Below are 12,975 nucleotides of genomic sequence, written 5' to 3' on the forward strand. Positions count from 1 at the left end.
TGAGGGGTTGTCCGTTAACGTTCAGGATAAGTTGTTGACTTTCACCTAGAACAGTTTTAAATTGCAGTAATGTAGTGGTGAAACTTAGTAAAAACTGAAAATCGTACATATGTTACATTAAAAGTACTTCCTTGGGTTGTTCCGAGGTCGTGAAAGGCTCCATATAAATGCAAGTTCTCTCTCTCTCTGCACATGTTTGGGGGACAAAATTGGCCAGCGCTCCGTTGGAGCGAAAATTCTGAGAGAAAATTTAGCGCACGGCGAGATGAGTTACCAAATTGGGCATTTTCATCCCGGGGGGGGGGGACAGTAAATGAGCCGCTAATGGCCTCAGCCAGGCACTGCAGGGGCGCTATTCACGGCCACTTAGCCAATTTCAGCTGAGTTCCATTCATCATTCAGCCTTCAATCCTTAACTCCAACTCCAGCTGGCTCTTAAAAGAGTGGTCATTTGAACCTGCTGATGCTCGTTTTCAGCATTGGTCAACTCACTGATCTGTGGAGTCTAGGAAGGAGGTGAAATGTCTGCTGTGAATCTCCCTTCCAGGGAGAGGGCCACCAGATTCAGTGATGTGGCTTTGGAGGCCTTGGTTGGGGCACTAGAAACCTGCCCCAGGAAGGCGGCCATCATCGCAGGTGTTCCGGGCCATGTGGCACGAGGTGGTCTGGGAGGTGTCGGCCAGCACTGAGGTGTAAAGTGCTGCAAGAAATTCAACGACCTGTCGGGTGGTCAAAGTGAGTACAAGCTTCCACACCTCCTCCATACCAGCCTCTCAACCTCTGTCTGTGCACAATGTGCTAACCGGCACTTCCACACCACTCAACCACCAAGCATCTGCAGATATTCACACTCCCATCCTCATCTCGTGTCTTGCCTACATTCACAACTATTGAGCCACGGCAGGCATATAAGAACATAAGCAATAAGAGCAGGAGTAGGCCATTTGGCCCCTCGAGTCTGCTCCGCCATTCATTAAGATCATGGCTGATCTGATCATGGGCTCAGCTCCACTTCCCTGCCCGCTCCCCATAACCCTTTACTCTCTTATCACTCAAAAGTCTGACTATCTCCGCCTTAAATATATTTAATGACCCAGCCTCCACAGCTCTCTGGAGCAGAGAATTCCACAGATTTACAACCCTCTGAGAGAAGAAATGTCTCCTCATCTCAGTTTTAAATGGGTGGCCCCTTAGTCTAAGACTATGTCCCCTAGTTTTAGATTCCCATATGTGGAAATATCCTCTCTGCGTCCACCTTGTCGAGCCCCCTCATTGGGCCCAAGTTTCAGGCCGCGCCTAGAACGGCACAGCCCCGAGTTGGACATCCGTTTTTCGCGCTCAAAAGTGTGCAGAAAAAAAACTCCGACATTCTCCGGCTCCTCGGAAGTCTTCAGCAGCTTGGCGCGGCACGCACAGAACAGCGGGGGACGTAGCCAGACACTCGCGCCGATTCTTCAAGCAGTGGGGGGCGGGCCTAATTTAAATAAGGCAACGTCGTGCCGGCAACCCTGCGTGTGCCGCAGTGGGAAATAAACATTGGCACTCGGCCATTTTTAAAGGGACTAGAGGAAAAGTGAAGATTTGTCTCGTGGACCCCTGGAAAGGCTTGTGATTTAATTTTAGTGATTTTTGTGTGTGAAGGAGTGCTTTTAGCAGCACTGTTGAATAAATCACCTGCTGAAATCAGTGAGTGCTGCTTTTCACTGCTAAACTTGCAGAACAGGTGCTGCATTGGTGCATGCAAATTAAGGACTGTGTGTTTGGAGAAATAAGAGTGCCAATTCAACTTTGCAATGGATCAATGTCCACCAAGAACAAAGAATTTCTTGTATGAGGAAGTGGAGATATTAGTCAACGTAATTGAGCAGAGATGGCAGGAGCTAGATACCAGCAACAGAGGTCGCATAAAAGTGCCACCTAAAGAAATGAAGAAACGCTGGAACCAAGTTGCAGAAGATTACTGCGCAGTGGTGCATACCAGGAGATCTGGAAGCCAGTGTAAAAAGAAATGGCACGACCTTGGTCAAGTAGTTAGTGCAAGTAATATTTCCCATTTTTAATTTAATCGTAATTGTAACTTAGCTATCTGTATGTCCCACCTTGCAGACTGACACACTCTGTAAAAAGTTATATTTTACTCTTTGCAGAAGAAATTGGCCCACAACAAAAGGGAGGTAACTCGGACAGGAGGAGGCGTGCCCAATCTGCATCCACTGACACCCTTGGAACAAAGGGTAGCTGCTATGATGAGTCATACATGGAGAAAAGTAATCGGTACAGCACAAGCTGGGCCCGCACGCGAGGAAGCGGGTAAGTCCTGAAAATGCATCGTTGCCCTTTAAATCAACCTGCTGCCTGGCCTGCTATGTGTGAGAGTACTCATGCCACCCATACGGCCCCCTCCCTTGCTGTTAAACATTTGACTGTTCTGATATATTTTGCAGAACATGATGATGATGATGATGATGATGCTGCTGCTGCTGCTGCCAACCCTGAGGATCCTGAGGGTACAGAACAAGAACCAGTACAACCAGATGCGGACGAACCAGACTGGATGATGGCAGCGATGACTGAAATGTCTGCAGGGGAGAGCTTCCAAATTAATGTTTATGAGCCCCCATCAAGGGGCATCAGAGTTTCAACCCCTAGCATAGGTTTTGGTTCTTCCTTCCATGGTTTTGATTCCGACGTTGCGGGTCCCAGTGCTGCTGCTGATATCATGGAGCAGTTTACACCCATTCACCCACCATCCCAGCCCACGGCTCGCACGAGTGTGCTGTTGTCTGGAACACCGAGCGTCCCACAGTCCTTGCCCACGACTCCCAGTGTAGTGGTGCCACGAGGCAGACCCAGGCAGAGGAGAAGGCGATTGGAGACACGGTCTCCTGAGATGCAGCGTGCAACAGATGCGGCTCAGGTTGTGGCATTGGGTGTGGAGACCAATGAGCTTACCCGATCACTCATCGGTGGCATCAATGCAGTAGGTGAAGAGTTGACGGTCCTGACGGGAGAAATAGCAGTAATGACATGGGAACTTAGGGAGGGAATGTCCGAGGGAGTGCAATCGACGGCACAGGCCATCAGGAGGGCATGCAAATGACGGCACAGACCATCAGGGAGAGCATGCAAGTGTCGGCACAGGCCATCAGGGAGGGCCTGGTTGAGGTAGCTGCTGCAATAATGGCACACAGCCCGGCCAATCAAATGACACCCCCATGAAGAAGTGAACATTCACTGAGCTATGGATGAGAGATGGTTGCAGCCTTTCTTTGCTGCTTTTGTTCTTATTCTTGATGTAGCTGTAGTAGCGTTTTTCAAATTGAAACTGTTTTGTAAGTTTTGTAACTTTACAACTTATAAGTGATCTCAGGGCTTTCAAGTGATCTTATAGTGTAAATGCTCTCACATTCTGTAACTTATTTAATTTTGCATCTAAAAAGTGATCTTGAAATTTAAGTGATCTTAAGAGTGTAAGATTTTTCACATTGAGATTGTTTTGTAACTTTTGTAACTTTACAAGTTTATAAGTGATCTTAAAGTTTTTAAGTGATCTTCAAGAGTCATATTAAAAAATATAGTTTGATACAACAAATATTTTATTACAGTGACGTTAACTTTTCAATAAAATATTTTTTCATTAAAACTGTTTCATGTTCCATTAACACAACACAATGTAGGAACAACTGCACAGAATAAACGTGTCCATGCGCAACAGTGGTTGCAGAGCCCTCAGGCATCAGTAGTTGAAGCTTTCACGGATGAGCTGCTGGCGCAAGGCTCGAGCAATTGTTAAAAGGGCACGATGGACGGCTCTCCTCCGACCTCGTGCTCCGGCATCAGGCACTTGCATGCTTTCCTGATCGTCGTCATCATCCACATCCTGCTCTTCCAAAATACTATCATCATGCACTGGACCCTCACGTAGGTCTTCTGGTTCCATGACCAGCTCCTGCTGCCTCATGATGGCTAAGTTATGAAGCATGCAGCACACAACAGTGAAGTGACCGACAATCTGAGGAAAGTATAGCAACTGTCCTCCAGAATGGTCCAGGCATCGGAATCGCAGTTTCAATATGCCAATGGTCCTCTCAATGATGCTGCGCGTCGCAATGTGCGCCATGTTGTATTGACGGTCAGCTTCTGTCCGTGTCACGCGTAGGGGCGTCATGAGCCAGGTGGTCAGGCCGTACCCTTTGTCTCCCAGTAGCCAGCTCTGCCCTTCTGGCTGCTGATCAAACATGTCAGATATAATGCTGTCGCGTAGGATGAATGCATCGTGGGTGCTGCCAGGGTATCTCGCATCGACTGACATGATGCGCTGCTTGTCGTCACACACGAGCTGCACATTGATAGAGTGGAAATCTTTCCTATTTCGGTACTGCTCAGAATCCTCCACAGGTGCTCGCAAGGCTATGTGGGTACAATCAATGCAGCCCTGTACCTTTGGGAAGCCGGCAATCCTGAAGAAGCCCACAGCCCTCTCATGGATCGCTTGTGCGGTCATTGGGAAATTGATGAAGTCATTCCTTTGCGCATACAGTGCAGCCATGACCTGGTAAATGCAGGCATGTATTGCACGTTGAGAGATGGCACACACATCTCCAGTTGTAACCTGAAACGATCCCGAGGCATAGAAAGAAAGTGCAGCTGTTACCTTCACTGCAACAGACAGGGCAGTTGGCGTTCTGCTTCTGGGCTGCAAATCTGCTCTCAGCATATCACAGATCTCAGCGACAACTTCTCTGCAGAAACGCAGCCTTTTGACAGAATCAGCTTCGCTCATGTCCAGGTACGAGCCCCTGGCTCTATATTGTCGACGTGGGTAAGGTCTCCTGCCCATCAACCTACGGGCTACGACGTTCCTGGTGCGGTGAGCTCTAATCAATTCTCTCCTATGCAGTGAATTGATGGCGAACCATTGCATAATACGTGGTGTTGACAATGCAGCACCCATTCTGCAAATTTAAGTTTAAAAGTGTCTATGTGGCTGCCTCTCCCTGTCCCTGGCCAAATGCCTCAGTCCCCCTCACAGCTCGAAGGCTGCTTGATTGCTGTGTCTTTGCCTGCCGTCCAGTCATTGACGATGCCCCTGTCCCTGGCCGAATGCCTCAGTCCCCCTCACAGCTCGAAGGCTGCTTGATTGCTGTATCTTCGGCTGCTGGCCAGCCACTGACGATGCCCCTATCGCATGGCCGAATGGCCTCAGCCCCCTCACAGCTCGAAGGCTGCTTGATGTTTCTTCGGCTGCCGTCCAGCCACTGATGGAAGGAAGGCCTGCCTGAAGCACCGCAGCTGGAAGGCTGCTTGCTGCCGCTGTTGGGCTGCCATCGAGACATTGACGTCACCCCTGTCTCCAACATGGAAGGCCTGCCTGAAGCACAGCAGCTCGAAGGCTGCTGCTGCTTCACACAGGTTGGAACATGGGATATTTAATCTTTGCATTGTTTATAAATTTTTATTCAGATTGGATCTTTATTTGTATAAGTATGACTGCTGAATGATTGTAGAATTTAATTACTTCCCTTCCCCCACCCCGCCCCTCGTTCCCTACGCCTAACTTGTAACCTCCGCCTGATTTGTAAAGTGTAGGCAAGGTTTTTTCGAGCGTACAAAAATCTTCACTTACTCCATTCTAAGTTAGTTTGGAGTAAGTTTTCACTGCCTAAACTTTGAAAACAGGCATAAGTGGCTGGACACGCCCCCTTTTGAAAAAAAAATTCTGTTCCAAAATGAAACTGTTCTAACTGACTAGAACTGGAGCAAACTAAATGCCGAGAATTGCAATTTCTAAGATACTCCATTCTAAACCAGTTGCTCCAAAAAAACAGGAGCAACTCAGGCCGAAGCTTGGCCCCATTATCTTATGTTTCAATAAGATCACCTCTCATTCTTCTGAACTCCAATGATTATAGGCCCAACCTACTAAACCTATCTTCATAAGTCCACCCCCTCATCTCCGGAATCAACCTAGTGAACCTTCTCTAAACAGTACAATGCAAGTATATCCTTCCTTAAATACGGAGACCAAAACTGCACGCAGTACTGCAGGTGTGGCTTCACTAATACCTTGTACAGTTATAGCAGGACTTCTCTGCTTTTATACTCTATCCCCCTTGCAATAAAGGCCAACATTCCATTTGTTTTCCTGATTACTTGCTGTACCTGCATACCAACTTTTTGAGTTTCATGCACAAGGACCCCCAGGTCTCTCTGTACTGCAGTACTTTGCAATTTTTCTCCAATTAAATTATAATTTGCTTTTCTATTATTTCTGCCAAAGTGGATAACCTCACATTTCCCCACATTATACTTCATCTGCCAATTTTTTGCCCACTCGCTTAGCCTGTCTATATCCCTTTGCAGATTTTTTGTGTCCTCCTCACAATTTGCTTTCCCACCCATTTTTGTATCATCAGCAAACTTGGCTACATTACACTCAGTCCCTTTATCCAAGTCTTTAATATAGATTGTAAATAGTTGAGGACCCTACACCGATCCCTGCGGCACCCCACTAGTCACTGTTTGCCAACTGTAAAATGATCCTCTCTGTTTTCTGTTAGTTAGCCAATCCTTTATCCATGCTAATATATTACCCCCAACCCCATGAGCTTTTATCTTGTGCGGTAACCTTTTGTGTGGCACCTGATCGAATGCCTTCTGGAAATCCAAATACTCTTCCACTGGTTCTCCCTTATCCACCCTGCTCGTTACATCCTCAACAAACTCCACCAAATTTGTCAAACATGATTTCCCTTTCATAAAACTATGCTGACTCTGCTTGATTGAATCATGCTTTTCCAAATGTTCCACTACTGCTTCCTTAATAATGGACTCCAGCATTTTCTCAACAACAGATGTTAGGCTAACTGGTCAATAGTTTCCTACTTTTTGTCTGCCTCCTTTTTTAAATAGGGGCGTTATATTTGTGGTTTTCCAATCTGTTGGGACCGCCCCAGAATCCAGGGAATTTTGGTAGATTATAACCAATGCATCCACTACTTCTCTTCAGACCCTAGGATGTAAGGCATCAGGTCCAGGGGACTTGCCCGCCTTTAGTCCCATTATTTTACCTAGTACTACTTCATTAGTGGTAGTGATTGTGTTCCTCCCTCCCTATAGCCCCTTGATTATCCACTATTGGGATGTTTTTAGTGTCTTCTACTGTGAAGACCAAAACAAAATATTTGTTCAACGTCTCTGCCATTTCCCTGTTCTCCATTATTAATTCCCCAGTCTCATCCTCTAGGGGACCAACATTTACTCCAGCAACTATTTTCCTTTTTATGTACTTGTAGAAACTCTTACGATCTGTTTTTATATTTCGTGCTTGTTTACTTTCATAATCTGTCTTCCCTCTCCTATCTTCCACATACAGTGCTGGACTCTTACTCACACCAGTTCCTTTCTTTTGGAGGCTAAGATGGCACATAAGAGACAGGAGCAGCAAAGGACTGGAGAAGGGGAACCTGACCTGCGACCCCTCTCCTTCATTGAGGTGCGAATGCTGTGGGTCATGGGCACGCAGGTGGTGAGCACCGTGGCTGGCGTAGACATCAATCCCGCTGGGGGAACAAGGGTATCTTTATCCCTTCTCCTTCTCTCATACTACTCCCCCTCCACCACCCCCCTCCCCACCACACCGGAATGCATTATCACTTTCCAGCTCCTCATTATCTTTTCAGATAAGCAGACTGAAGCTGTGCCGCTGCATCTGAGCTTCTCCCCAACAGGCTCTGGAGAGAAAGAAAGAAGAGGAAGAGGAGTGGGAGGAGGAACCTAACACTCCGTCATTGCATCTCTCACCCGCAGGCACCAATTCAGATACCGGCACGACGTGTTTGTTAGAGGTTAGGTTAGTAGAAGGGTCTGCACTGGGTGATGCACCGGGGCTTAGCAGGCTGCAGCAAGGCCAAGGGGAAAGGGAACCTCGGGAGCCATCTCCCCGGAGGGCAAGTTCGTGTGCGAGTTCTGCTCCACAGGACTCAGTTGAGGACCTCGATGGGGAGGCCTTCAGACAATGGGTGATGGCCATGCACTCTGACATCATAGGTGCAATGGCAAGGGTGCCCGAGATCCTCTCAGCAGTGGTAAAGAGTGTGGAGGAGTCTGCCTCCAGCATTGCACAGAGCTCTGAGTACACGATGGAGCCCATCATTGCCAGTCTGCAGACGATGGTGGACTGCTAGCGAGACCGTGCGGATCCAGACCTCATAACGCATGTCATGGCCGACGTGGCAGCTTCCATTGCAGCACAGGTGAAAGCAACTCAACATCCTAATGCTGTAATGCAGACAATGGTTGGTGACATGGAAGCTCAGACTGCTTTCATCCAGTTTCAGGTTGATGCCACGCAACGTGTTGGTGCTGTCATGTAGTCAGTGAGTGCTGGTATCATGTCTCCGATTGCTCTCACGTAGTCTCAGCTGGACGCCACATGTGCTCTGATTGCTGCTGAGTCCACCACAGTCCACAGGGATCTCACGGTGTCGCACCAGCCAACCAAACTGTTCTCTAGCAAATTCTTAGGGATGCTGAGGTGCTGCCCCGGGGGAGTGGCAGTGGAACAGGTACCAGCTGTCCTCTCTCAGGATGACAAGATTCCTGACCCCACCACTGCCACTCCGCCGTTGACCATGTCACTGGCCATCACCCAGCCAGCCAGCCTGAGGTGGTGCAGCCTACAGCCGGACCTTCCAGGCCCAGAGCTGGTTGAGGGCATCCTGTAAGGCCATCTGTAGGCACTGGCCCTGACGCACAGCAGCCTTCCACCAGCTGTGCTGCAGCCACAGGGGACACACTGCAGAAGACCACGAGATTAGTTAAAGCAAAGAGCGATAAAAGGAAATGCACAAGGGCGATTAGTTAATGCATTGTGCAAGTCTTTGTTGTTATTATGATATAAATTTTGATTCGAATGTTTAATCATTGCTATTGTCTCTCATTTCAGTTTTGGGGCTTTGGAATGGAAGGGTAAATGGATGTCGTCATGGGGACGTCCAGCGGAACTGGAAAGTGGGAAGGAACCAAATTCTGATGAGACGGTCGCGTGCCTCCCTTGCAGCAGCGCGAGTGCCTCGCGGCTTTCTCCATCGCTCATGTCGCTGCTCCTGCACCTCTTCCCCCTCCTCGTGCCTCTCCTCCTCCTCGTCCTCCTCAGGTGGTGCAGCTATGCCTGGTGGCAATGGCTGTGCCCTTATGATTGGCGAGGTTGTGCACCATCCAGCAAACGACGACGAATAAGGACACCCTCTCAGGCGAGTACTGCAGGACTCCTCCCGAGCGGTTAAGGCAGCGGAATTGTTGCTTCAACACTCCGATAGTCTGCTCCATGATGCTCCTGGTGGCGGCATGGCTCTCAGTGTATGAGTGATGGGCAGGTGTGTTGGGGTTGCAGAGGGGAGTCATGAGCCAGGTGGAGGGCAGATAGCCCTCATCTCCGAGCAGCCAGCTGCGAGCTTCATTTGGGGCTGGAAGAGAGCTGGCACAGGATGAAGACATCATGGCTGCTGCCAGGATAAGAACATAAGAACATAAGAAATAGGAATAGGAGTAGGCCATACGGCCCCTTGAGCCTGCTTCGCCTTTCAATAAGATCATGGCTGATCTGATCATGGACTCAGCTCCACTTCCCTGCCCACTCCCCATATTCCCTTATCGATTAAGAAACCGTCTATTTCTGTCTTAAATTTATTCAATGTCCCAGTTTCCACAGCTCTCTGAGGTAGCGAATTCCACAGATTTACAACCCTCAGAGAAGAAATTTCTTCTCATCTCTGTTTTAAATGGGCAGCCCCATATTCTAAGATCGTGCCCTCTAGTTCGAGTCTCCCCCATCAATGGAAACATCCTCTCTGCATCCATCCCATCAAGCCCCCTCATAATCTTATACGTCTCGATAAGATCATCTTTCATTCTTCTGAATTCCAATGAGTAGAGTCCCAACCTACTCAACCTTTCCTCATAAGTCAACCCCTCATCCCCAGAATCAACCTAGTGAACCTTCTCTGAACTGCCTCCAAAGCAAGTATATCCTTTCGTAAATATGAAAACCAAAACTGCACGCAGTGTTCCAGGTGTGGCCTCACCAATACCTTATATAGCTGTAGTAAGACTTCCCTACTTTTATACTCCATCCCCTTTGCAATAAAGGCTAAGATTCCATTGGCCTTCCTGATCACTTGCTGTACCTGCGTACTATCCTTTTGTGTTCATGCACAAGTACCCCCAGGTCCCGCTGTACTGCGGCACTTTGCAATCTTTCTCCATTTAAATAATAACTTGCTCTTTGATTTTTTTCTGCCAAAGTGCTTGACCTCACAATTTCCAACATTATACTCCATCTGCCAAATTTCTGCCCACCCACTTAGCCTGTCTATGTCCTTTTGCAGATTTTGTGTGTCCTCTACACACATTGCTTTTCCTCCCATCTTTATATCATCAGCAAACTTGGCTACGTTACACTCAGTCCCTTCTTCCAAGTCGTTAATATAGATTGTAAATAGTTGGGGTCCCAGCACTGATCCCTGCGGCACCTCACTAGTTACCAACCAGAGAATGAATCATTTATCCCGACTCTCCGAGGATAGTGAGCATTGATGGTGAGGATTCTGCGCGTGTGGTTGCACACCAACTGCAGTGAGTGGAAACCTTTGCGGTTACGGGAGATCTCAGGATTGTTATGCAGTGCCCTCAAAGCGCCGTGGTGCAGTAAATGGCACCTGCACCATGGGGAAGGCCGCTAATCCTGATGAAGCCACATGCATTGTTCGTACTGCTTTTCTCTGCTCATGGGGAAGGAGATGTAGTCCCTCCTCCCTCTGTACAGAGCATCTGTGACCTCGCGTATGGAGCAATGGATAGCAAACTGGGAGATGTTGGAGATGTCTCCGGTTGCTCCCTGGAAAGATCCATTGCGTAGAAATTGAGTGCGATGGTGACCTTGACTGCCACTGAGAGCCGTCGTCACCTTGGTCTGAGGCTCGAGGTCTGGTTGCAGAAGATGGCAGAAGCTCCGTGACCACGTCTTTGCTGAACCGCAGCCTTCGCACACACTGCTCTTCAGTGAAGTTGACGTAGCAGAACTGCTGCCGGAATACCCGGAGAGCGTAAGGTCTCCTGTTGCCAGTCCTGTGGTGCCTTTTTCCTCTGGTCATATTTTCCTTTGCTTCTCCCTGTCCTGTTACCTGTCTTTGTCTGTGCCTTGCTCCCTGGAGTGCCTCTCCTTGTCTTTGTGCTTTTCTCTCTCCCTCTCTCTATGCCGTTCTCTCTGAAATTGTCACCACCTTTGTCTTCGCCTCAGCATCCTCTGACGGTGACGTCGGAGCAGGTGGTCAGGTGCCAGCACAGCCCCCCTGAAGCGAGAGAAATGTTGTAACTTCAAATCTGCCCTGAGTTATATAGGGGAATAGTTAGGAGGCAGAAGACTCCTTGAAGTAAAAATCGCTGCTATCGGTCTACTAGCCACTCTGCCTACCTATTGGAAAGCAGAAAAAAGTCATGGACGACAGAATTTTCTTTCAAGATGGCACCTTTAAATAGCAACTCGACAGCAAGCTGTTGTCATCACCAGGCGGTAAGGGAGGTTGCATGGGGCAATTTAACTTCCGGGGTAGTAACAGGGCGATGCGCATGGCTATGACAACATCATCGCCATGTGCAGCTGAGTGAGCGCTCCCAGCAGGCGCCTCTGCAAAACCACCGCCCAGACGGGGGGTGATTTTTGCGCTGCGCATGGGCAAAAACCATTTTGTACCCCGTTAGCACCTCCTGGAGACTAAAGGGGCAATTTCGCCCCCCTGTTCTTTTAAATTCAATTTCATTCCTGGTAAAAAGCAGTACATAAGTCAGTGCAAACATTCTGTGAAGTGTTTATTCCAAAATTAATCTAAAACACCTAAACATCCATGTCTTCAGAAATTTAAAAAGACCCTATTGCAATAATCTCAGAGTAAAATATTTTCCTATTTCCAAGAATTGTAACCAGTGTTTTTCACTTCCCAAAGATTAAATTTTTTTGATCCTTAAAAGAGGCAGCAAACACATTGGCCCTGATATTAACGATCACCTCTCGCTGCCGCTAGGCAGGGTTAACCACTCAAAAACAGGGAACGCGTCCCCAAACTGACGTATACATGTTGGCTGCTATTTTTACGGCGGCAGATAGTGTGCCACGCGAGTGTCCTGTCCTGGAGAGGCGCAATACTTCATTAATATATTTAAATCAGGCTCCCATGGTGCTTTTGGGAGCTTGATTTAAATTTAACTGCTGCCTGTCGAGTTTCTTCAGGCTTGGAAAACCCGGCAGCGAAATGGAGGTGGGAGCTGTCGGCTCCAGAAGGAAAGTGCTTTTTATAGCACTCCTGGTGGGACAGGAGGAGCAGGAGTATTTCCTCCCTGTCCCTCAAGGAAGCCTTTGGCCTCCCTTCAGACGATCGTACCGCTCACTCCCCGATCACTGACCATAGCCCACACCCCTCAAGCCCCGACCTGTAGCCTGCCCAGGCTCGATTGCCGGGGACTGTCCCCAAGGGTCCCCCCGGCTGTGGCCTCCTGCCACTGGTTTTCCCACCCGGCAGGTGTGTCAATTTGGCCAGCTACCGGGCAGGAAACAGAAGAAAATTATAATCTGGTCCTGCTGTTAAATACGGCAGGACCACTACACCCCCAGCTTTGTCGGGTTTCCCCCACACCACCGAGCTCCCCCTGCACCCTCTCCGCAAATATCGGGGCCATCGAGTTTCAAATAAAAGGAACAATTCAAATACCAACTTTTTTGCTTTCAGCTGGGCGATGTTTCGTGTCAGTTTCCGGATGATTAAAGCTCTTGCTTTCTTTACATCTTTTCTCAATTTAACAACCTAGAAATGAAAGATGATTTGATTAATATCTTCAGTTTTATAATAGCTTGGAGAAGTTTGAAGAATGCAAATTTGTCTGAATTTATTTCTGTCTGAACATTCACAATAGCTATTAAAT

At 48.2% G+C, this 12,975-nt stretch overlaps 1 protein-coding gene across 1 annotated transcript in view; it reads right to left on the bottom strand.

Moving 5' to 3' along the window:
• srfbp1 (serum response factor binding protein 1) overlaps positions 1-12,975 on the bottom strand; it is a 307,607-nt gene that overhangs the window by 173,370 nt on the left and 121,262 nt on the right. Inside the window, exon 2 of the mRNA XM_070883365.1 lies at positions 12,769-12,857. Within this exon, the coding sequence (XP_070739466.1) occupies positions 12,769-12,857 (89 nt within the window). The remainder of the gene's footprint in view (positions 1-12,768; positions 12,858-12,975) is intronic.

The sequence above is a fragment of the Pristiophorus japonicus genome, chromosome 1 (genome assembly GCF_044704955.1).
Source record: "Pristiophorus japonicus isolate sPriJap1 chromosome 1, sPriJap1.hap1, whole genome shotgun sequence".
Taxonomy (NCBI): Eukaryota; Metazoa; Chordata; class Chondrichthyes; family Pristiophoridae; genus Pristiophorus; species Pristiophorus japonicus.